At 51.1% G+C, this 25554-nt stretch overlaps 1 protein-coding gene across 1 annotated transcript in view; it reads right to left on the bottom strand.

Annotated features, from left to right (window-relative positions):
• The window catches only part of LOC140419722 (uncharacterized), a 77212-nt gene that overhangs the window by 33195 nt on the left and 18463 nt on the right, over positions 1-25554 (bottom strand). Inside the window, exons 4-5 of the mRNA XM_072503658.1 lie at positions 18863-18903; positions 1566-1880 (exon numbers count right to left, since the gene is read on the bottom strand). Coding sequence (XP_072359759.1) covers positions 1566-1880; positions 18863-18903 — 356 coding nt within the window. The remainder of the gene's footprint in view (positions 1-1565; positions 1881-18862; positions 18904-25554) is intronic.

The following is a 25554-nucleotide window of genomic DNA, read 5'->3' as shown; positions in this document are numbered from 1 at the left end:
ACTAACTTTCCCTGATTCATGTCCTGGGACACCCAGATCCCTAGTGCTGCAGACTAATGTTCCCTGATTCATGTCCCGGGCCACCCAGATCCCTCTGTACCGCAGACTAACCTTTCCCTGATCCATGTCCCGGGACACCCAGATCCCTCTGTGCTGCAGACTAACCTTTCCCTGATTCATGTCCCAGGACACCCAGGTCCCTCTGTGCCGCAGACTAACTTTCCCTGATTCATGTCCCAGGACACCCAGGTCCCTCTGTGCCGCAGACTAACTTTCCCTGATTCATGTCCCGGGACACCCAGATCCCTCTGTACCACAGACTAACCTTTGCCTGATTCATGTACCGAGACACCCAGATCCCTCTGTACCTGCAGACTAACTTTCCCTGATTCATGTCCCGGGACACTCAGATCCCTCTGTACTGCAGACTAAAGTTCCCTGATTCATGTCCCGGGCCACCCAGATCCCTCTGTACCGCAGACTAACCTTTCCCTGATCCATGTCCCGGGACACCCAGATCCCTCTGTGCTGCAGACTAACCTTTCCCTGATTCATGTCCCAGGACACCCAGGTCCCTCTGTGCCGCAGACTAACTTTCCCTGATTCATGTCCCAGGACACCCCAGTCCCTCTGTGCCGCAGACTAACTTTCCCTGATTCATGTCCCGGGACACCCAGATCCCTCTGTACCACAGACTAACCTTTGCCTGATTCATGTACCGAGACACCCAGGTCCCTCTGTACCTGCAGACTAACCTTTGCCTGATTCATGTCCCGGGACACCCAGATCCCTCTGTGCTGCAGACTAACCTTTCCCTGATTCATGTCCCAGGACACCCAGGTCCCTCTGTGCCGCAGACTAACTTTCCCTGATTCATGTCCCAGGACACCCAGGTCCCTCTGTGCCGCAGACTAACTTTCCCTGATTCATGTCCCGGGACACCCAGATCCCTCTGTACCACAGACTAACCTTTGCCTGATTCATGTACCGAGACACCCAGATCCCTCTGTACCTGCAGACTAACTTTCCCTGATTCATGTCCCGGGACACTCAGATCCCTCTGTACTGCAGACTAAAGTTCCCTGATTCATGTCCCGGGCCACCCAGATCCCTCTGTACCGCAGACTAACCTTTCCCTGATCCATGTCCCGGGACACCCAGATCCCTCTGTGCTGCAGACTAACCTTTCCCTGATTCATGTCCCAGGACACCCAGGTCCCTCTGTGCCGCAGACTAACTTTCCCTGATTCATGTCCCAGGACACCCCAGTCCCTCTGTGCCGCAGACTAACTTTCCCTGATTCATGTCCCGGGACACCCAGATCCCTCTGTACCACAGACTAACCTTTGCCTGATTCATGTACCGAGACACCCAGGTCCCTCTGTACCTGCAGACTAACCTTTGCCTGATTCATGTCCCGGGACACCCAGGTCCCTCTGTACCGCAGACTAACCTTTCCCTGATCCATGTACCGGGACACCCAGATCCCTCTGTACCTGCAGACTAACCTTTTGTGATTCATACACCAATGCAGTTTTAAATGGGAAATAATATCTTGTACTAACTTTTAGGTTTTCTGATTTTAGCTTCCACCATTTCGTCTGACTTGTAGCCCGCTTTGCAGTGGTAGACACTATTGGCATTCCAATCCGACGCAGGGACTTGGAGCACACTGCTCATCGTGTAGTTCATATCTTTTCCCTGGACTGCGGGAAACTTCTTGATTCCAGTCGTAATGACCCTGTTGTTACTGGACCAGGTCTGAGTGATGCTCTTGGGTTGAAAGCCCTTGACCAGGCAGACGAGGCTGATCTCATCTTGGTTCGCATTCATGTCACAAGAAGGGTTGGAGATGTAGACCGATGGGGCAGCCTGGGCAACTGAAATGTAAACAATCACACACTGATAAGCACAGTAAATAAATACAAACAACATGTAGCAGGAGTAGGCCAGTCGCACCTTCGAGCTTGCTCTGTCGTTTGATCAGAGCTATCTGTTTGTGGCCTCACTTTACTCTCCTGTCTACTCCCTAAGATCTTTGACTCCCTTGTTCATCAAGAATCTCCAAATCAGCCTTGAAAATATTCAATGTCCCTGCCGCCCCTGCAGTGAATTCCACTATTCTAAAGACCAATGACTGGGAGAAAGAATTTGTCCTCATTTCCATCCTCAATGAGAGACTCCTTATTTTTAAATGTGTCCCTAGTTCTAGTCTCGCCAAGAAGGGGAAACATCCTTTGAGTGTCGAGTCCCCTCAGGATCTTACACGTTTCACTCAGAGTGTTGGGTGCAACTGAAGAGCTTCTTTAATGTCTGAAACCAGCTCTTTCCAAAACCAATTACAATTCAAGGTGGAAAAAGGAGGGCAGTGCAGAGGTCAGCACTGGGTAACTTTAAACTGACTCACTGGGCAGTGACTCTGATGGACTGTGTGAGACGTCAGTCTTACACCCATCTCAACATTAATCTCAGTGGCTTCAATGAACTGTAATCTCCAGCAAGGTGTGGGACCAGTGTTACACCCAATGGACTGTAATGTCCAGCACGGTGTGAGACCAGTATTTCACCCAATGAACTGTAATGTCCAGCAAGGTGTGAGACCAGTGTTACACCCACTGGACTGTAATGTCCAGCATGGTGTGAGACCAGTGTTACACCCAATGGACTGTAATGTCCAGCACGGTGTGAGACCAGTGTTTCACCCAATGGACTGTAATGTCCAGCACGGTGTGAGACCACTGTTTCACCCAATGGACTGTAATGTCCAGCACGGTGTGAGACCAGTATTTCACCCAATGAACTGTAATGTCCAGCAAGGTGTGAGACCAGTGTTACACCCACTGGACTGTAATATCCAGCAAGGTGTGGGACCAGTGTTACACCCAATGGACTGTAATGTCCAGCACAGTGTGAGACCAGTGTTACACCCAATGGACTGTAATGTCCAGCACAGTGTGAGACCAGTATTTCACCCAATGGACTGTAATGTCCAGCAAGGTGTGAGACCAGTGTTACACCCAATGGACTGTAATGTCCAGCACGGTGTGAGACCACTGTTTCACCCAATGGACTGTAATGTCCAGCAAGGTGTGAGACCAGTGTTTCACCCAATGGACTGTAATGTCCAGCAAGGTGTGAGACCAGTGTTACACCCAATGGACTGTAATGTCCAGCACGGTGTGAGACCAGTGTTTCACCCAATGGACTGTAATGTCCAGCACGGTGTGAGACCAGTGTTACACTCAATGGACTGTAATGTCCAGCACGGTATGAGACCAGTGCTTCACGCAATGGAATGTAATCTCCAGCACGGTGTGAGACCAGTGTTACACCCAATGGACTGTAATCTACAACAAGGTGTGAAACCAGTGTTACACCCAATGGACTGTAATGTCCAGCATGGTGTGAGACCAGTGTTACACTCAATGGACTGTAATCTCCAGCAAGGTGTGAGACCAGTGTTTCACCCAATGGACTGTGATCTCCAGCAAGGTGTGAGACCAGTGTTTCACCCAATGGACTGTAATCTCCAGCACGGTGTGAGACCAGTGTTAACCCCAATGGACTGTAATCTCCAGCAAGGTGTGAGACCAGTGTTACACCAAATGGACTGTAATGTCCAGCAAGGTGTGAGATCAGTGTTACACCCAATGGACTGTAATCTCCAGCAAGGTGTGAGACCAGTGTTACACTCAATGGACTGTAATCTACAACAAGGTGTGAAACCAGTGTTGTACCCAATGGACTGTAATGTCCAGCACAGTGTAAAACCAGTGTTACACCCAATGGACTGTAATATCCAGCACGGTGTGAGACCAGTGTGACACTCAATGGACTGTAATCTACAACAAGGTGTGAAACCAGTGTTACACCCAATGGACTGTAATCTCGAGCAAGGTGTGAGATCAGTGTGACACCCAATGGACTGTAATTTCATAAATTTCATAGAATTTACAGTGCCAAAGGAGGATATTCGGCTCATCGAGTCTGCACCGGCTCTTGGAAAGAGCACCCTACCCAAGCCCACACTACCACTCTATCCCCATAACCCAGTAACACCACCCAACACTAAGGGCAATTTGGGACACTAAGGGCAATTTATCATGGCCAATCCACCTAACCTGCACATCTTTGGACTGTGGGAGGAAACCGGAGCACCCGGAGGAAAGCCTCGCACACACGGGAAGAACGTGCAGACTCTGCACAGACAGTGACCCAAGCCGGGAATCGAACCTGGGACCCTGGAGCTGTGAAGCAATTGTGCCCTGGAGCTGTGAAGCAATTGTGCTATCCACAATGCTACCGTGCTGCCCAAATATCCAGCACGGTGTGACACCAGTGTTTCACCCAATGGACTGTAACGTCCAGCACGGTGTGAGACCAGTGTTACACCCAATGGACTGTAACGTCCAGCACGGTGTGAGACCAGTGTTACACCCAATGGACTGTAACGTCCAGCACGGTGTGAGACCAGTGTTACACCCAATGGACTGTAACGTCCAGCACGGTGTGAGACCAGTGTTACACCCAATGGACTGTAACGTCCAGCACGGTGTGAGACCAGTGTTACACCCAATGGACTGTAATGTCCAGCACGGTGTGAGACCAGTATTTCACCCAATGAACTGTAATGTCCAGCAAGGTGTGAGACCAGTGTTACACCCAATGGACTGTAATGTCCAGCACGGTGTGAGACCAGTGTTACACCAAATGGATTGTAATCTCCAGCACGGTGTGAGACCAGTGTTACACCCAATGGACTGTAATGTCCAGCACGGTGTGAGACCAGTGTTACACCCAATGGATTGTAATCTCCAGCACGGTGTGAGACCAGTGTTACACCCAATGGACTGTAACCTCCAGTACGGTGTGAGACCAGTGTTACACCCAATGGACTGTAACGTCCAGCACGGTGTGAGACCAGTGTTACACCCAATGGACTGTAATGTCCAGCATGGTGTGAGACCAGTGTTACACCCAATGGACTGTAACGTCCAGCACGGTGTGAGACCAGTGTTACACCCAATGGACTGTAACGTCCAGCACAGTATGACTCCAGTGTCAGAGTCCTACACGGCAGGCAGACTGTCTTCAGATGAGCAGATTTATCACTAAAAGCACAAGTGGAAATCCAACAATCGCAGTCAAAGGAATAGCAAAAAATTGAACATTTACTTTACATGAAGGTTTGTTCAAGGAGGAGAGATATACAATTCGGGACGGACAACAAATGCTGTCCTTGACAGTGATGCCCACACCACCTGAAGAAAAATAAATGTTCAAATCTTCTTCTCAAATAGAAGACAGAAAACTTGTAAATAGCAACGGAGGTGATGTACAAAACAGTCAATATTAGACAGCTGCATTGTTAAACCTCCTTTTCATCGTTATCCATTTTGATGGTTTGACAGGAAATTTGGCTCAAGTCAGTTAATGCGCCTGATTCACAGGGAGTTAGAACTGAGGGCAGGAGAGAGAAATTGTCTCTTTCTTATCCCTTCTGGATTACTCAGTCTAGGCTGACACCTCGTGTATTACTGAGGGAGTGCTGCACTGGTGGAGGTGCTGCCTTTCCGAATACTCAGTCTAGGCTGACACCGAGTGTATTACTGAGGGAGTGCTGCACTGGTGGAGTTGGTGCCTTTCTGATTACTCAGTCTAGGCTGACACCGAGTGTATTACTGAGGGAGTGCTGCACTGGGGGAGGTGCTGCCTTTCCGATTACTCTGTCTAGGCTGACACCGAGTGTATTACTGAGGGAGTGCTGCACTGGGGGAGGTGCTGCCTTTCCGATTACTCTGTCTAGGCTGACACCGAGTGTATTACTGAGGGAGTGCTGCACTGGTGGAGGTGCTGCCTTTCCGATTACTCAGTCTAGGCTGACACCGAGTGTATTACTGAGGGAGTGCTGCACTGGTGGAGGTGCTGCCTTTCCGATTACTCAGTCTAGGCTGACACCAAGTGTATTACTGAGGGAGTGCTGCACTGGTGGAGGTGCTGCCTTTCCAATTTACTCAGTCTAGGCTGACACCAAGTGTATTACTGAGGGAGTGCTGCTCTGGTGGAGGTGCTGCCTTTCCGATTACTCTGTCTCGGCTGACACCGAGTGTATTCCTGAGGGAGTGCTGCACTGGTGGTGGTGCTGCCTTTCTGATTACTCAGTCTCGGCTGACACCGAGTGTATTACTGAGGGAGTGCTGCACTGGTGGAGGTGCTGCCTTTCCGATTGCTCAGTCTAGGCTGACACCGAGTGTATTACTGAGGGAGTGCTGCACTGGTGGAGGTGCTGCCTTTCTGATTACTCAGTCTAGGCTGAGACCGAGTGTATTACTGAGGGAGTGCTGCACTGGTGGAGTTGCTGCCTTTCTGATTACTCAGTCTCGGCTGACACCGAGTGTATTACTGAGGGAGTGCTGCACTGGTGGAGGTGCTGCCTTTCCGATTACTCAGTCTAGGCTGACACCGAGTGTATTACTGAGGGAGTGCTGCACTGGTGGAGGTGCTGCCTTTCTGATTACTCAGTCTAGGCTGACACCGAGTGTATTACTGAGGGAGTGCTGCACTGGTGGAGGTGCTGCCTTTCCGATTACTCAGTCTAGGCTGACACCGAGTGTATTACTGAGGGAGTGCTAAACTGGTGGAGTTGCTGCCTTTCCGATTACTCAGTCTAGGCTGACACCGAGTGTATTACTGAGGGAGTGCTGCACTGGTGGAGTTGCTGCCTTTCCGATTACTCAGTCTAGGCTGACACCGAGTGTATTACTGAGGGAGTGCTGCACTGGTGGAGGTGCTGCCTTTCCGATTACTCAGTCTAGACTGACACCGAGTGTATTACTGAGGGAGTGCTGCACTGGTGGAGGTGCTGCCTTTCCGATTACTCAGTCTAGACTGACACCGAGTGTATTACTGAGGGAGTGCTAAACTGGTGGAGTTGCTGCCTTTCCGATTACTCAGTCTAGGCTGACACCGAGTGTATTACTGAGGGAGGGCTGCACTGGTGGAGGTGCTGCCTTTCCGATTACTCAGTCTAGGCTGACACCGAGTGTATTACTGAGGGAGTGCTGCACTGGTGGAGTTGCTGCCTTTCTGATTACTCAGTCGAGGCTGACACCGAGTGTATTACTGAGGGAGTGCTGCACTGGTGGAGGTGCTGCCTTTCCGATTACTCAGTCTAGGCTGACACCTCGTGTATTACTGAGGGAGTGCTGCACTGGTGGAGGTGCTGCCTTTCCGATTACTCAGTCTAGGCTGACACCTCGTGTATTACTGAGGGAGTGCTGCACTGGTGGAGGTGCTGCCTTTCCGATTACTCTGTCTAGACTGACACCGAGTGTATTACTGAGGGAGTGCTGCTCTGGTGGAAGTGCTGCCTTTCCGATTACTCAGTCTAGGCTGACACCTCGTGTATTACTGAGGGAGTGCTGCACTGGTGGAGGTGCTGCCTTTCCGATTAATCAGTCTAGGCTGACACCGAGTGTATTACTGAGGGAGTGCTGCACTGGTGGAGGTGCTGCCTTTACGATTACTCAGTCTAGGCTGACACCTAGTGTATTACTGAGGGAGTGCTGCACTGGTGGAGGTGCTGCCTTTCCGATTACTCAGTCTAGGCTGACACCGAGTGTATTACTGAGGGAGTGCTGCACTGGTGGAGGTGCTGCCTTTCCGATTACTTAGTCTAGGCTGACACCGAGTGTATTACTGAGGGAGTGCTGCACTGGTGGAGGTGCTGCCTTTCCGATTACTCAGTCTAGGCTGACACCGAGTGTATTACTGAGGGAGTGCTGCACTGGTGGAGGTGCTGCCTTTCCGATTACTCAGTCTAGGCTGACACCGAGTGTATTACTGAGGGAGTGCTGCACTGGTGGAGGTGCTGCCTTTCCGATTACTTAGTCTAGGCTGACACCGAGTGTATTACTGAGGGAGTGCTGCACTGGTGGAGGTGCTGCCTTTCCGATTGCTCAGCCTAGGCTGACACCGAGTGTATTCCTGAGGGAGGGCTGCACTGGTGGATGTGCTGCCTTTCCGATTACTCAGTCTAGGCTGACACCGAGTGTATTACTGAGGGAGTGCTGCACTGGTGGCGTTGCTGCCTTTCTGATTACTCAGTCGAGGCTGACACCGAGTGTATTACTGAGGGAGTGCTGCACTGGTGGAGGTGCTGCCTTTCCGATTACTCAGTCTAGGCTGACACCTCGTGTATTACTGAGGGAGTGCTGCACTGGTGGAGGTGCTGCCTTTCCGATTACTCAGTCTAGGCTGACACCTCGTGTATTACTGAGGGAGTGCTGCACTGGTGGAGTTGGTGCCTTTCCAATTACTCAGTCTAGGCTGACACCGAGTGTATTACTGAGGGAGTGCTGCACTGGTGGAGGTGCTGCCTTTCCGATTACTCTGTCTAGACTGACACCGAGTGTATTACTGAGGGAGTGCTGCTCTGGTGGAAGTGCTGCCTTTCCGATTACTCAGTCTCGGCTGACACCTCGTGTATTACTGAGGGAGTGCTGCACTGGTGGAGGTGCTGCCTTTCCGATTAATCAGTCTAGGCTGACACCGAGTGTATTACTGAGGGAGTGCTGCACTGGTGGAGGTGCTGCCTTTCCGATTGCTCAGCCTAGGCTGACACCGAGCGTATTACTGAGGGAGTGCTGCTCTGGTGGAGGTGCTGCCTTTCTGATTACTCAGTCGAGGCTGACACCTCGTGTATTACTGAGGGAGTGCTGCACTGGTGGAGGTGCTGCCTTTCCGATTACTCAGTCTAGGCTGACACCGAGTGTATTACTGAGGGAGTGCTGCACTGGTGGAGGTGCTGCCTTTCCGATTACTCAGTCTAGGCTGACACCGAGTGTATTACTGAGGGAGTGCTGCACTGGTGGAGTTGCTGCCTTTCCGATGAGACCTTGAAGTTACCCTTTGTAGTCATGGCCAGTGTTTATCCTTCAACCAACATCACAGAAAACAGATTATCTGTTCAGTATCCTGTTGTTGTTTATGGGATCCTGCTCTGCAGAAACTGGCATAAACATTTCCTCTGTTACAGAGACGTCACTTCCATTGTGCTTCACATGCTGTAAAGTGCCCAGGGACAGCCCGAGCACATGACAGGTCCTCAGTGCAGCTTCTTCCTTTCACAATCACTTTTAATTCATGACCATCAATGTCAGTTAATATAACAAAGGCAGGTTTGAAAGCTCACCCATCTGGGGAGAAAAGTGTGACTTGGAATTCACACAGCAACTCCTCGGCAGCAGAGCGAAAAGTTAGCATTTCATTTGAAAAGTAAAGCCCGATAAAATAACAGAAATCTGAAGCAATTCTGTGCGGAAGCAAAATCCGGACCTATCTAACCCCGTGCTGTTCCTGTCCTGCGAGTGTTTGATGGGGACAGTGTAGAGGGAGCTTTACTCTGTATCTAACCCCGTGCTGTCCCTGTCCTGGGAGTGTTTGTTGGGGACAGTGTAGAGGTAGCTTTACTCTGTATCTAACCCCGTGCTGTACCTGTCCTGGGAGTGTTTGATGGGGACAGTGTAGAGGGAGCTTTACTCTGTATCTAACCCCGTGCTGTCCCTGTCCTGGGAGTGTTTGATGGGGACAGTGTAGAGAGAGCTTTACTCTGTATCTAACTCCGTGCTGTACCTGTCCTGGGAGTGTTTGATGGGGACAGTGTAGAGGGAGCTTTACTCTGTATCTAACCCCGTGCTGTCCCTGTCCTGGGAGTGTTTGATGAGGACAGTGTAGAGGGAGCTTTACTCTGTATCTAACCCCGTGCTGTCCCTGTCCTGGGAGTGTTTGATGGGGACAGTGTAGAGGGGGCTTTATTCTGTATCTAACCCCGTGCTGTACCTGTCCTGGGAGTGTTTGATGAGGACAGTGGAGAGGGAGCTTTACTCTGTATCTAACCCCGTGCTGTCCCTGTCCTGGGAGTGTTTGATGGGGACAGTGTAGAGGGGGCTTTATTCTGTATCTAACCCCGTGCTGTACCTGTCCTGGGAGTGTTTGATGGGGACAGTGTCGAGAGAGCTTTACTCTGTATCTAACCCCGTGCTGTACCTGTCCTGGGAGTGTTTGATGGGGACAGTGCAGAGGGAGCTTTACTCTGTATCTAACCCCGTGCTGTCCCTGTCCTGAGAGTGTTTGATGGGGACAGTGTAGAGGGGGCTTTATTCTGTATCTAACCCCGTGCTGTACCTGTCCTGGGAGTGTTTGATTGGGACAGTGTAGAGGGAGCTTTACTCTGTATCTAACCCCGTGCTGTACCTGTCCTGGGAGTGTTTGATAGGGACAGTGGAGAGGGAGCTTCACTCTGTATCTAACCCCGCGCTGTACCTGTCCTGGGAGTGTTTGATGGGGACAGTGTAGAGGGAGCTTTACTCTGTATCTAACCCCGTGCTGTACCTGTCCTGGGAGTGTTTGATGAGGACAGTGGAGAGGGAGCTTTACTCTGTATCTAACCCCGTGCTGTACCTGTCCTGGGAGTGTTTGATGAGGACAGTGGAGAGGGAGCTTTACTCTGTATCTAACCCCGTGCTGTACCTGTCCTGGGAGTGTTTGATGGGGACAGTGTAGAGGGAGCTTTACTCTGTATCTAACCCCGCGCTGTACCTGTCCTGGAAGTGTTTGATGAGGACAGTGCAGAGGGAGCTTTACTCTGTATCTAACCCCGTGCTGTCCCTGTCCTGGGAGTGTTTGATGAGGACAGTGGAGAGGGAGCTTTACTCTGTATCTAACCCCGTGCTGTACCTGTCCTGCGAGTGTTTGATGAGGACAGTGCAGAGGGAGCTTTACTCTGTATCTAACCCCGTGCTTTCCCTGTCCTGGGAGTGTTTGATGGGGACAGTGTAGGGGGAGCGTTACTCTGTATCTAACCCCGTGCTGTACCTGTCCTGGGAGTGTTTGATGTGGACAGTGTAGAGGGAGCTTCACTCTGTATCTAACCCCGTGCTGTACTTGTCCTGGGAGTGTTTGATGAGGACAGTGCAGAGGGAGCTTTACTCTGTATCTAACCCTGTGCTGTACCTGTCCTGGGAGTGTTTGATGAGGACAGTGTAGAGGGAGCTTCACTCTGTATCTAACCCCGTGCTGTACCTGTCCTGGGAGTGTTTGATGGGGACAGTGCAGAGGGAGCTTTACTCTGTATCTAACCTTGTGCTAACCCTGTCCTGGGAGTGTTTGATGAGGACAGTGTAGAGGGAGCTTTACACTGTATCTAACCCCATGCCGTACCTGTCCTGGGAGTGTTTGATGGGGACAGTGTAGAGGGAGCTTTACTCTGTATCTAACCCCGTGCTGTCCCTGTCCTGGGAGTGTTTGATGGGGACAGTGTAGAGGGAGCGTTACTCTGTATCTAACCCCGTGCTGTACCTGTCCTGGGAGTGTTTGATGAGGACAGTGCAGAGGGAGCTTTACTCTGTATCTAACCCCGTGCTGTACCTGTCCTGGGAGTGTTTGATGAGGACAGTGCAGAGGGAGCTTTACTCTGTATCTAACCCCGTGCTGTTCCTGTCCTGGGAGTGTTTGATGGGGACAGTGTAGAGGGAGCTTTACTCTGTATCTAACCCCGTGCTGTACCTGTCCTGGGAGTGTTTGATGTGGACAGTGTAGAGGGAGCTTCACTCTGTATCTAACCCCGTGCTGTACCTGTCCTGGGAGTGTTTGATGAGGACAGTGCAGAGGGAGCTTTACTCTGTATCTAACCCCGTGCTGTTCCTGTCCTGGGAGTGTTTGATGGGGACAGTGTAGAGGGAGCTTTACTCTGTATCTAACCCCGTGCTGTACCTGTCCTGGGAGTGTTTGATGAGGACAGTGCAGAGGGTGCTTCACTCTGTATCTAACCCCGTGCTGTACCTGTCCTGGGAGTGTTTGATGGGGACAGTGCAGAGGGAGCTTTACTCTGTATCTAACCCTGTGCTAACCCTGTCCTGGGAGTGTTTGATGAGGACAGTGTAGAGGGAGCTTTACACTGTATCTAACCCCGTGCCGTACCTGTCCTGGGAGTGTTTGATGGGGACAGTGCAGAGGGACCTTTACTCTGTATCTAACCCCGTGCTGTCCCTGTCCTGGGAGTGTTTGATGGGGACAGTGTAGAGGGAGCTTTCCAAACTGATGGAAAATTAACTCAGATAGATTGTGGAACTAGCTGCCGATTTACCATCCTGCGTAAAGCTAATTACATCGCCATCAGTGATACAGCTCTGAAGAAGATTATTCAACCTATTTTCCCCGTGCTTTCTCTTCTCCTGAACTAACCTATTAATCTCACTTCATTGCTCTTTTCCAAGTTTTCTGAAATGTTTGAGAGTTCAAGATTCTTGGCACCACAGAAAGAGATCATTCAGCCCATCAAGCCCATGCCAGCCCTCTGCAGAAGAATCCAATCTGCCCCAGCTCCCCACTCTATCCCTGTGAATGTATTTCCCTCAAATGGGCATCCAATTCCTTCTAAAGTGATTGATTGCTGCCCTCTTTGGCAGTGGTTTTCATGTATCCTGTTGAAGGAGGGGGAAGAACTCTCTTTTCAATGGAGAGAAAGCAGGAAGGAAAGGTATATTCAGATGTTCCATTCGTTATCTCTCCAATTCCCTTTCTGAATGTCCCCATGGAATCTGCTCCTTCCACCATTTCAGGCAGCAAATTCCAGAATACAGGAATTACTGCTTCAATGATGCTTCAACACATCTTACGTGGATAATGTTCGAAAGATTCCCCCCCAGTGCCCTCAGGTTGATTGGTCTGTGATGTGTGAAATAATCCTGCTTTTAATTTTCCCCCTTAGGAACAAAAGCAGGCCATTTATTCCATCGAGCGTGCTCCACCATTCAATTAGATCATTGTTGACCATCTACCTCAATGCCACTTTCCCGGATTACCGACATTTCCTTCATGGCAGCATGGTAGCATAATGGTTAGCACAATTGCTTTACAGCTCCAGGGTCCCAGGTTCGATTCCCGGCTGGGTCACTGTCTTTGTGGAGTTTGCACGTTCTCCCCGTGTGTGCATGGGTTTCCTTCCGGTGCTCCGGTTTCCTCCCACAGTCCAAAGATGTGCGGGTTAGGTGGATTGGCCATGCTAAATTGCCCATCGTGTCCAAAATTGCCCTTAATGTTGGTTGAATGGGGTTACTGGGTTATGGGGAAAGGGTGGAGGTGTGGGCTTGGGTAGGGTGCTCTTTCCAGGAGCTGGTGCAGACTCAATGGGCCGAATGGCATCCTTCTGCACTGTACATTCTATGATAATCTATGTCATTGGTCTCCAGAAATCTATCAATTTCTGTTTGAACTTTTTCAAAGAGCTTCCGCAACCTTCTGGGGTCGAAATTTCCAAAGCTTCACCCCACTCTGAGTGAAGAAATCCCCCCTTATCCCAGTCTTTCCCTGAAATGATGTTCCCTTGTTTTAGTCTCACCGGTTGGGGGAAACATCATGGGCGGGATTCTCCGGCCTCCCAGCCACGTGTTTTTCCCAGCCTGTCATTCCTCAAAATCCGCTGGAATGCAGACCCGGTCTCCTCAATCTCACCTCATAAAACAATCCCACCATCCCAGGGATTAGTCTGCTCCACGTTTTCACTCCTTCTCTGGGAAGTATATCCCTCCTTAGATAAGGAGACCAAACTGTACACAGTGTTCAGGTGAAATCTCACCAGGCTCTCGACAACTGCATCAAAACACCCTTACTCTTGTACTCAAATGCCCTCACTATGAAGGCCAACATACCATTTACCCTCCTCATTGCTTGCTGCCCCTGCATGCTAACCTTTAGTGACTCATGAACAAGGACATCCAGGTCCCTTTGAGCACCTGAACGTCCCAACCTCTTCCATCTGCCTTTCTGCTTTTCCTACCAAAGTGACTAACTTCCTCCTTATTCACAACTGCCACGTTGCAGCCACTCACTCAGCCTGTCCCTGTCCTCTGGAAGCTCCTTCCATCCTCTTCAAAACTTATGTTTCCCCCAGTTTGGTGTCATCGGCAAATGTGGAAAATGACACTTTGTCCCCACCCCACACCCAAATCATTGATGTAGTTTGTGAAAAGCAGTGACCCCAGCACAGATCCCTGCGTTACCCCACCAATCAGAGCCTGCTATCCGGAGAATAATAATAATAATCACTAAGTAGGCTTCAATGAAGTTACTGCAAAAAGCCCCTAGTCGCCACATTCCGGCACCTGTTCGGTGAGGCCAGTACGGGAATGATCCGATTATTCCCACTCTGCTTCCTGTCTGTTAACCAATTCTCAGTCCAGCACACTATATTTCTCCCCTTGTATCCTCTCTATGTCACTCAGAAATTTAAAAATCTCTTTTCCCCCCCACCCCGAAGAAACCATTTAAACCCCATTCAACCCGAAACGATTAATCCCGGGGTATTTTAAATATCTGCCCAATGCAGACTGAGGCTCGAGCATTGGACTGGAATTGGCCTCACACAGTACAGGGCAGCACAGCACCAACATCCTATTCATTGCTCACAATGAACTGATCCTTTCAACATCTTTCCAGAACTGCTCAAGCTTTATCTCAATTTATAGATGTGAGGACTGTATTCTTCGTCTTGTGGAACAGCGGGAGAGACAAAGAGCGAGAGAGAGAGACTGACCCACTCACAGAGAGTGAGAGAGAGAGAGAGACTGACCCACTCAGAGAGAGCGACTGACACTGACCCATTCACAGAGAGAGAGAGAGAGAGAGACTGACACTGACCCATTCACAGAGAGAGAGACTGACACTGACCCATTCACAGAGTGAGAGAGAGAGAGACTGGCCCACTCAGAGAGAGAGAGAGAGACTGACACTGACCCATTCACAGAGAGAGAGACTGACACTGACCCATTCACAGAGAGAGAGAGAGAGAGACTGGCCCACTCAGAGAGAGAGAGAGAGACTGACACTGACCCATTCACAGAGAGAGAGACTGACACTGACCCATTCACAGAGAGAGGCTGACACTGACCCATTCACAGAGAGAGAGAGACTGACACTGACCCATTCACACACAGAGAGAGGCTGATACTGACCCATTCACAGAGAGAGAGAGAGAGAGAGACTGACCCATTCACAGAGAGAGAGAGAGACTAACACTGACCCATTCACAGAGAGAGAGAGAGAGACTGACCCACGCAGAGAGAGAGACTGACCCACTCACAGAGAGAGACTGACACTGACCCATTCACAGAGAGAGAGAGAGAGACTGACACTGACCCATTCACAGAGAGAGAGAGAGAGACTGACACTGACCCATTCACAGAGAGAGAGAGACTGACACTGACCCATTCACAGAGAGAGAGAGACTGACACTGACCCATTCACAGAGAGAGAGAGACTGACACTGACCCATTCACAGAGAGAGGCTGACACTGACCCATTCACAGAGAGAGAGAGACTGACACTGACCCATTCACACAGAGAGAGAGACTGACACTGACCCATTCACAGAGAGAGAGAGACTGACACTGACCCATTCACAGAGAGAGAGAGAGACTGACCCATTCACAGAGAGAGAGAGACTGACACTGACCCATTCACAGAGAGAGAGAGAGACTGACACTGACCCATGCACAGAGAGAGAGAGAGAGACTGACCCATTCACAGAGAGAGACTGACACTGACCCATTCACAGAGAGAGAGAGAGACTGACACTGACCCATTCACAGAGAGAGAGAGAGAGAGAGACTGACCCATTCACAGAGAGAGAGAGACTGTCACTGACCCATTCACAGAGAGAGACTGACACTGACCCATTCACAGAGAGAGAGAGAGAGAGAGACTGACCCATTCACACAGAGAGAGAGAGACTGACCCATTCACAGAGAGAGAGAGACTGACACTGACCCATTCACAGAGAGAGAGAGAGAGAGAGACTGACCCATTCACAGAGAGAGAGAGACTGACACTGACCCATTCACAGAGAGAGAGAGAGAGAGACTGACCCATTCACACAGAGAGAGAGAGAGAGACTGACCCATTCACAGAGAGAGAGAGACTGACACTGATCCATTCACAGAGAGAGAGAGAGAGACTGACCCATTCACAGAGAGAGAGAGACTGACACTGACCCATTCACAGAGAGAGAGAGAGAGAGACTGACCCATTCACACAGAGAGAGAGAGAGAGAGACTGACCCATTCACACAGAGAGAGAGACTGACACTGACCCATTCACAGAGAGAGAGAGAGAGAGAGACTGACCCATTCACACAGAGAGAGAGAGAGAGAGACTGACCCATTCACACAGAGAGAGAGACTGACACTGACCCATTCACAGAGAGAGAGAGAGAGAGAGAGACTGACCCATTCACACAGAGAGAGAGAGAGAGAGAGAGAGAGAGACTGACCCATTCACAGAGAGAGAGACTGACACTGACCCATTCACAGAGAGAGAGAGAGAGAGAAAGACCAAGTCAGAAAAATGAGAACAAAGGAAAGAGGAAAAAAAAGGGAGAAGGAAAGACGGCGTTAAAAAAGGAGATTTACAGATGAGTTGAAATGAAGGAATGAAGGATGTGGAACCAAGGAACTAAATTCAGACAACATGGTGAACAATAACCACTGCAAAAATCATGTTGAAAATCAACTGGGCACGGGAAATGTTTGTCCACTTTTCAGTCTTTCTGCTGAGGAGGAAGGTGAATTGGGACCGCATAGACTGAGGTATTTTATTCCAGTTCAATAAACCCCTCACTCAGTGTTTGTGCCCAGTGATGTTCCCATCGCACAGTCCGTGTTAGAATCAAACACTCCAGGCTCGACGTTCATCTCGGGCAGTGACACAAATTGGGCGGTGATCGGGTGGCCTGCTCTTTGTCCACAGCGCCTGTTATTCCCTTCCATAGCTGTGAATTGAATTAAATATCAGGTGCTGAATATGACGGGCAGCCGACATGATACCACCCATGTTGTGCCACCAGCCGAGATGTATTTCTGCACCGTGGAATCCAGGTGCTGAGACGCGGTACAATGAAAGTTTGCTGTGTGCTTTATCCAAAATGAATCTGGGTAAAGTTCCTCTGGGCAACATATTGTAATTATCATTGTCCTTTTCTGTTAATTTAATTAATGATATTGTTGCAATAAACCAATTCAATGCAGAAAAGTAATTATCGATAGAACCTGGGGGAATTTCACTGTTCCCAGAAATATTTAGCGAATTCCCGTCACAAATACCTCTCTCCCCTAACCCGGCAGGTTTGGAGAAGTCACTGAAACTCTACCTCGAATAGACCAGAAACCTGAACCTGAAAAAGGATCATCTCATTTCCCACACACCCAACTTAAATTTGCCTTCGTTAAAAGCAGCGATCAGCCTGAATAATAAACCTTGTTACACTCACACTGCAAACATCTTATTCCCTCCTATTGGACTCACTCTCATGGTGACATTTAATTATTCAGTTAATATATTTGTATGAATTTCACAGTCCAATGTGTGAATGTAAAAATTATAAACATTGAAACAGCGAACATAAAAATCATAGAGAGTTCATAGAATTTACAGTGCAGAAGGAGACCATTCGGCCCATCGAGTCTGCACCGGCTCTTGGAAAGAGCACCCGACCCAAGGTCCACACCTCCACCCTATCCCCTTAACCCAGTAACCCCACCCAACACAAAGGGCAATTTTGGACAATAAGGGCAATTTACCATGGCCAATCCACCTAACCTGCACATCTTTGGACTGTGGGAGGAAACCGGAGCACCCGGAGGAAACCCACGGGGAGAACGTGCAGACTCCGCACAGACAGTGACCCAAGCCGGAATCGAACCTGGGACCCTGGAGCTGTGAAGCAATTGTGCTATCCACAATGCTACCGTGCTGCCTCCAAAACAGATCATGCAAATATCACAGCAGTGAAAAGTCGCCCAGGATGACCAGAGGCTGCTTTCCCCTTTAAGGGGGAGAGCTAACTGGTGGCGATTTAACCCGAGGATCACCATACCTCAGGCAAGGTTGACCTTCATGATTAACCTCAGCTGGTGTGCTGCTGGCCTCGTTCTATGTCACGAACCAGCTGTCAAGCCAGCTGAGCTAAACCAGCCCCCCACCAGATTCCGATAAATTAACAATGAACAGATCCATTACTGTCATTCCCAGGAAAATATTCAACCACACAGAAACCCTTCCAGTTCCCAACCCTCGAGTGTGGGTTCAGTTTGAGCTGAGATCTCAGAGGCGAGAGATGATTTAAACTCTATCGAGAGCTCCGGCATCACAGAGAGTTAAACAGTTATTGTCAAAGTGCTAATGAAATCCTGCCTCAATAATACACAATCTTATTCCACCTGCCGTCTGTTGCCTGTCCGTCCGGATTCTCACCCTGTGTGAACCATTTTCCCACCGGGATCACTAAACTGTCAAGTGAAACATGGAACGTATCCCGTTTACACCCAAAAACTGTTCCTGCAATGTTAGAACTGAAATAAATAAAACTTTAAACGGTGACACTATCTGTTCAATCACAGCACAATTGGATGATGCGTTTTCTTCAGATTTTCACAAAATCCTAACACGCCTGCAAAATTCCTGAAATCCAAAATCACCAAACCTGCCCCAACATAAAGTGTCCTGAAAACTATCATCTGAATCAAGCAGAACATATTAAACAGATCCTGAATCTTTATTAGATTCTGAGAATCAATTCTGTGGAGTTAAATCTTAACCTTTGAGAGTAAATCCAGTTTATCAGATTCCTATTCTCGACTCTACAGAAATCCACCTCTCTCAGATAGAATCATCTAAATATCTCACTGTTCCAAATATCTCACTGATTTCAGGTGAATCATACATTGCACTTGAATTCTTAAATTCACTAATAACACAAATTACAGAAAATAAATATTCGGTAAGGAAGGAATTGAGAAGTTTGTCTTACCTGAAGTCACTTCCACGAAGGTTCCACTCCCCCAGTAGTCACTGTGCTCCGTCTGCTCATTCACCCCATACAATAACTGAACTTGTCCACAATATGTAATAATCTCAGGGTAATGTAAATATAAACCGGGTTTTAACCTGGAGCAGCAGTTTCCTGTATTTTGATCTGGAATTCCATCCTAACCCTTTTCCAAATGTATGAATAAATGAAGTATTTTTGCAGTTTTCCTGTCTGCAGACACCAGCTCATGCACAATACCGACAATCAGAATCACCTCCTTTTTGTCCTTTATTTTCCCAGAAATCGACATTTCCCTCCAACAATCCGGGTCGGTGTTCAGATATTCCACTCTGGGAAACATGAATGTGGATCCATGGACACAGACTCTGATACACACGGTCATTTGTGGTGGGGGAGTTTGTGTCAAGCTCTCTATCGCTGTGGCTCCAGTATCACAGTGCTTCACCCCAGATCAAAAACCGCGGGTATGAGATCCAGCCCAAAATAAAATGTCCCAGACAAGCGTCCAGGAGCTATATTAACTCCTCAGTCTGTGTCCGGGTGTCCCCCGCACAACGGGTGTCAAATTCGGGGGTTTTCAGGACTTTTCAGGAAGATGAGTGAATCCACACGGAGTTTTCATTGTTCTTCATCCACTCGCTGTTCCTCTCTGTTCATTCACAATTCAAATAATATCTTCACAGAAAGTTGTTCACACACCCAGATTATTTAATCAGGATCTGATTTATATCCACGGGGCATGAGGTAAAGGTGGTGATATCGCCCAAAGGCTCCAGTTTCAATCACTTTGCTGTGGCAGGTTTTTGAATGGAGGGATCCCCCATCTCTCTCACTGTGCCCCCAGTATAGACACTGTGATACACTGCCGTACATTAACCTCCTCCCCTTTCACTGTCACAGAGTCCAGTCACTTCACATTGAAACCACACTGACGCTGCTACAAGGGAGCAATCCTCTTCTCTCATTCACACTCACCATGGTTTGGGCTGTGGTGTTTCAGTGGATCTGTTTCTGGATCAGTGATCTGAAGGTCTGGGTTTAATAATCCAGAGAATCCCTTGTTAATCCCCGCTTTGGGAGTTTGGGAATTTCACTTCAAACGTCCGGGGAAAAGCTGGGATCAGTAAAAGTGACCATGAAGCTGTTGGATGGTCACAAAAACCAACAGGTCAAATCCTGAACTTGAGAAAAAAACCTGTCTCGTCTGTCAGTGACTCCAGCCTGGTCTGTGGGTGACTCCAGTCGGGCATGTGGGTGACTCAGGCCTGGTCTGTGGGTGACTCCAGTCTGGTCTGTGGGTGACTCCAGTCTGGTCTGTCAGTGACTCCAGTCTGGTCTGTCAGTGACTCCAGTCTGGTCTGTCGGTGACTCCAGTCTGGTCTGTGGGTGACTCCAGTCTCGTCTGTCAGTGACTCCAGTCTGGTCTGTCAGTGACTCCAGTCTGGTCTCTCGGTGACTCCAGTCTGGTCTGTCAGTGACTCCAGTCTGGTCTGTCAGTGACTCCAGTCTGGTCTGTGGGTGACTCCAGTCTGGTCTGTCAGTGACTCCAGTCTGGTCTGTCAGTGACTCCAGTCTGGTCTGTCGGTGACTCCAGTCTGGTCTGTGGGTGACTCCAGTCTGGTCTGTCAGTGACTCCAGTCTGGTCTGTGGGTGACTCCAGTCTGGTCTGTCAGTGACTCCAGTCTGGTGTGTGGGTGACTCCAGTCTGGTCGGTGGGTGACTCCAGTCTGGTCTGTCGGTGACTCCAGTCTGGTCTGTGGGTGACTCCAGTCTGGTGTGTGGGTGACTCCAGTCTGGTCTGTCACTGACTCCAGTTTGGTCTGTGGGTGACTCCAGTCTAGTCTGTGGGTGACTCCATTCTGGTCTGTCGGTGACTCCAGTCTGGTCTGTGGGTGACTCCAGTCAGGTCTGTGGGTGACTCCAGTCTGGTCTGTCAGTGACTCCAGTCTGGTCTGTGGTTGACTCCAGCCTGGTCTGTGGGTGACTCCAGGCTGGTCTGTGGGTGACTCCAGTCTGGTCTGTGGGTGACTCCAGTCTGGTCTGTCGGTGACTCCAGCCTGGTCTGTGGGTGACTCCAGTCTGGTCTGTGGGTGACTCCAGTCTGGTCTGTCGGTGACTCCAGTCTGGTCTGTGGGTGACTCCAGTCTGGTCTGTAGGTGACTCCAGTCTGGTCTGTCAGTGACTCCAGTCTAGTCTGTGGGTGACTCCAGTCTGGTCTGTGGGTGACTCCAGTCTGGTCTGTCGGTGACGCCAGTCTGGTCTGTGGGTGACTCCAGTCTGGTCTGTGGGTGACTCCAGTCTGGTGTGTGGGTGACTCCAGTCTGGTCTGTGGGTGACTCCAGTCTGGTCTGTGGGTGACTCCAGTCTGGTCTGTGGGTGACTCCAGTCTGGCCTGTGGGTGACTCCAGTCTGGTCTGTCAGTGACTCCAGTCTGGTCTGGGGGTGACTCCAGTCTGGTCTGTGGGTGACTCCAGTCTGGTCTGTCAGTGACTCCAGTCTGGTCTGTGGGTGACTCCAGTCTGGTCTGTGGGTGACTCCACTCTGGTCTGTGGGTGACTCCAGTCTGGTCTGTCAGTGACTCCAGTCTTGTCTGTGGGTGACTCCCGTCTGGTCTGTCAGTGACTCCAGTCTGGTCTGTGGTTGACTCCAATCTGGTCTGTGGGTGACTCCAGTCTGGTCTGTGGGTGACTCCAGTCTGGTCTGTGGGTGACTCTAGTCTGGTCTGTGGGTGACTCCAGTCTGGTCTGTCGGTGACTCCAGTCTGGTCTGTCAGTGACTCCAGTCTGGTCTGCGGGTGACACCAGTCTAGTCTGGGGGTGACTCCAGTCTGGTCTGTGGGTGACTCCAGTCTGGTCTGTGGGTGACTCCAGTCTGGTCTGTTGGTGACTCCAGTCTAGTCTCTCGGTGACTCCAGTCTGGTCTGTGGGTGACTCCAGTCTGGTCGGTGGGTCACTACAGTCTGGTCTGTCAGTGACTCCAGTCTGGTCTGTGGGTGACTCCAGCCTCGTCTGTGGGTGACTCCAGTCTGGTCTGTCGGTGACTCCAGTCTGGTCTGTGGGTGACTCCAGTCTGGTCTGTCACTGACTCCACTCTGGTCTGTGGGTGACTCCAGTCTGGTCTGTGGGTGACTCCAGTCTGGTCTGTGGGTGACTCCAGTCTGGTCTGTCAGTGACTCCAGTCTGGTCTGTGGGTGACTCCAGTCTGGTCTCTCGGTGACTCCAGTCTGGTCTGTGGGTGACTCCAGTCTGGTCTGTGGGTGACTCCAGTCTGGTCTCTCGGTGACTGCAGTCTGGTCTGTGGGTGACTCCAGTCTGGTCTCTCGGCGACTCCAGTCTGGTCTCTCGGTGACTGCAGTCTGGTCTCTCGGTGACTCCTGTCTGGTCTCTCGGTGACTGCAGTCGGGTCTGTGGGTGACTCCAGTCTGGTCGGTGGGTCACTACAGTCTGGTCTGTCAGTGACTCCAGTCTGGTCTGTGGGTGACTCCAGTCTGGTCTGTGGGTGACTCCAGCCTCGTCTGTGGGTGACTCCAGTCTGGTCTGTCGGTGACTCCAGCCTCGTCTGTGGGTGACTCCAGTCTGGTCTGTCAGTGACTCCAGTCTGGTCTGTGGGTGACTCCAGTCTGGTCTGTGGGTGACTCCAGTCTGGTCTGTAGGTGACTCCAGTCTGGTGTGTGGGTGACTCCAGTCTGGTCTGTCGGTGACTCCAGTCTGGTCTGTGGGTGACTCCAGTCTGGATTGTGGGTGACTCCAGTCTGGTCTGTCAGTGACTCCAGTCTGGTCTGGGGGTGACTCCAGTCTGGCCTGTGGGTGACTCCAATCTGGTCTGTGGGTGACTCCAGTCTGGTCTGTCACTGACTCCAGTCTGGTCTGTGGGTGACTCCAGTCTGGTCTGTGGGTGACTCCAGTCTGGTCTGTCACTGACTCCAGTCTGGTCTGTCACTGACTCCAGTCTGGTCTGTGGGTGACTCCAGTCTGGTCTGTGGGTGACTCCAGTCTGGTCTGTGGGTGACTCCAGTCTGGTCTGTGGGTGACTCCAGTCTGGTCTCTCGGCGACTCCTGTCTGGTCTCTCGGTGACTGCAGTCTGGTCTGTGGGTGACTCCAGTCTGGTCGGTGGGTCACTACAGTCTGGTCTGTCAGTGACTCCAGTCTAGTCTGTGGGTGACTCCAGCCTCGTCTGTGGGTGACTCCAGTCTGGTCTGTCGGTGACTCCAGTCTGGTCTGTCAGTGACTCCAGTCTGGTCTGTCAGTGACTCCAGTCTGGTCTGTGGGTGACTCCAGTCTGGTCTGTGGGTGACTCCAGTCTGGTCTGTCAGTGACTCCAGTCTGGTCTGTGGGTGACTCCAGTCTGGTCTGTGGGTGACTCCAGTCTGGTGTGTGGGTGACTCCAGTCTGGTCTGTCAGTGACTCCAGTCTGGTCTGTCAGTGACTCCAGTCTGGTCTGTGGGTGACTCCAGTCTGGTCTGTGGGTGACTCCAGTCTGGTCTGTCAGTGACTCCAGTCTGGTCTGTGGGTGACTCCAGTCTGGTCTGTGGGTGACTCCAGTCTGGTCTGTGGGTGACTCCAGTCTGGTCTGGGGGTGACTCCAGTCTGGTCTGTGGGTGACTCCAGTCTGGTCTGTCAGTGACTCCAGTCTGGTCTGTGGGTGACTCCAGTCTGGTCTGTCAGTGACTCCAGTCTGGTCTGTGGGTGACTCCAGTCTGGTCTGTCATTGACTCCAGTCTGGTCTGGGGGTGACTCCAGTCTGGTCTGTGGGTGACTCCAGTCTGGTCTGTCAGTGACTCCAGTCTGGTCTGTGGGTGACTCCAGTCTGGTCTGGGGGTGACTCCAGTCTGGTCTGGGGGTGACTCCAGTCTGGTCTGGGGGTGACTCCAGTCTGGTCTGTGGGTGACTCCAGTCTGGTCTGTGGGTGACTCCAGTCTGGTCTGTGGGTGACTCCAGTCTGGTCTGCGGGTGACTCCAGTCTGGTCTGTGGGTGACTCCAGTCTGGTCTGTGGGTGACTCCAGTCTGGTCTGCGGGTGACTCCAGTCTGGTCTGTCAGTGACTCCAGTCTGGTCTGTCAGTGACTCCAGTCTGGTCTGTGGGTGACTCCAGTCTGGTCTGGGGGTGACTCCAGTCTGGTCTGTGGGTGACTCCAGTCTGGTCTGTCAGTGACTCCAGTCTGGTCTGTGGGTGACTCCAGTCTGGTCTGTCAGTGACTCTAGTCTGGTCTGTGGGTGACTCCAGTCTGGTCTGTGGGTGACTCCAGTCTGGTCTGTCAGTGACTCCAGTCTGGTCTGTCAGTGACTCCAGTCTGGTCTGGGGGTGACTCCAGTCTTGTCTGTGGGTGACTCCAGTCTGGTCTGTGGGTGACTCCAGTCTGGTCTGTCAGTGACTCTAGTCTGGTCTGTGGGAGACTCCAGTCTGGTCTGTCAGTGACTCCAGTCTGGTCTGGGGGTGACTCCAGTCTCGTCTGTCAGTGACTCCAGTCTGGTCTGGGGGTGACTCCAGTCTGTTCTGTCACTGACTCCAGTCTGGTCTGTAGGTGACTCCAGTCTGGTCTGTCAGTGACTCCTGTGTGGTCTGTGGGTGACTCTAGTCTGGTCTGTGGGTGACTCCAGTTTGGTCTGTCAGTGACTCCTGTCTGGTCTGTGGGTGACTCCAGTCTGGTCTGTGGGTGACTCCAGTCTGGTCTGTCAGTGACTCCAGTCTGGTTTGTCAGTGACTCCAGTCTGGTCTGCCACTGACTCCAGTCTGGTCTGTCACTGACTCCAGTCTGGTCTGTGGGTGACTCCAGTCTGGTCTGTGGGTGACTCCAGTCTGGTCTGTGGGTGACTCCAGTCTGGTCTGTGGGTGACTCCAGTCTGGTCTGTGGGTGACTCCAGTCTGGTCTCTCGGCGACTCCTGTCTGGTCTCTCGGTGACTCCAGTCTGGTCTGTGGGTGACTCCAGTCTGGTCTGCGGGTGACTCCAGTCTGGTCTGTCAGTGACTCCACTCTGGTCTGTGGGTGACTCCAGTCTCGTCTGTGGGTGACTCCAGTCTGGTCTGTCGGTGACTCCAGTCTGGTCTGTGGGTGACTCCAGTCTGGTCTGCGGGTGACTCCAGTCTGGTCTGGATGTGACTCCAGTCGGGTCTGTGGGTGACTCCAGTCTGGTCTGTGGGTGACGCCAGTCTGGTCTGTAGGTGACTCCATTCTGGATTGTCAGTGACTCCAGTCTGGTCTGTGGGTGACTCCAGTCTGGTCTGTCGGTGACTCCAGACTGGTCTGTGGGTGACTCCAGTCTGGTCTCTCGGCGACTCCTGTCTGGTCTCTCGGTGACTCCAGTCTGGTCTGTGGGTGACTCCACTCTGGTCTGTGGGTGACTCCAGTCTCGTCTGTGGGTGACTCCAGTCTGGTCTGTCGGTGACTCCAGTCTGGTCTGTGGGTGACTCCAGTCTGGTCTGTGGGTGACTCCAGTCTGGTCTGCGCGTGACTCCAGTCTGGTCTGGATGTGACTCCAGTCGGGTCTGTGGGTGACTCCAGTCTGGTCTGTCGGTGACTCCAGTCTGGTCTGTGGGTGACTCCAGTCTGGTCTGTGGGTGACTCCAGTCTGGTCTGCGGGTGACTCCAGTCTGGTCTGGATGTGACTCCAGTCGGGTCTGTGGGTGACTCCAGTCTGGTCTGTGGCTCACTCCAGTCTGGTCTGGAGGTGAC

The sequence above is a fragment of the Scyliorhinus torazame genome, chromosome 5, assembly GCF_047496885.1.
Source record: "Scyliorhinus torazame isolate Kashiwa2021f chromosome 5, sScyTor2.1, whole genome shotgun sequence".
Lineage (NCBI taxonomy): Eukaryota > Metazoa > Chordata > Chondrichthyes > Carcharhiniformes > Scyliorhinidae > Scyliorhinus > Scyliorhinus torazame.
This window is presented reverse-complemented; position numbering and strand designations above follow the sequence as displayed.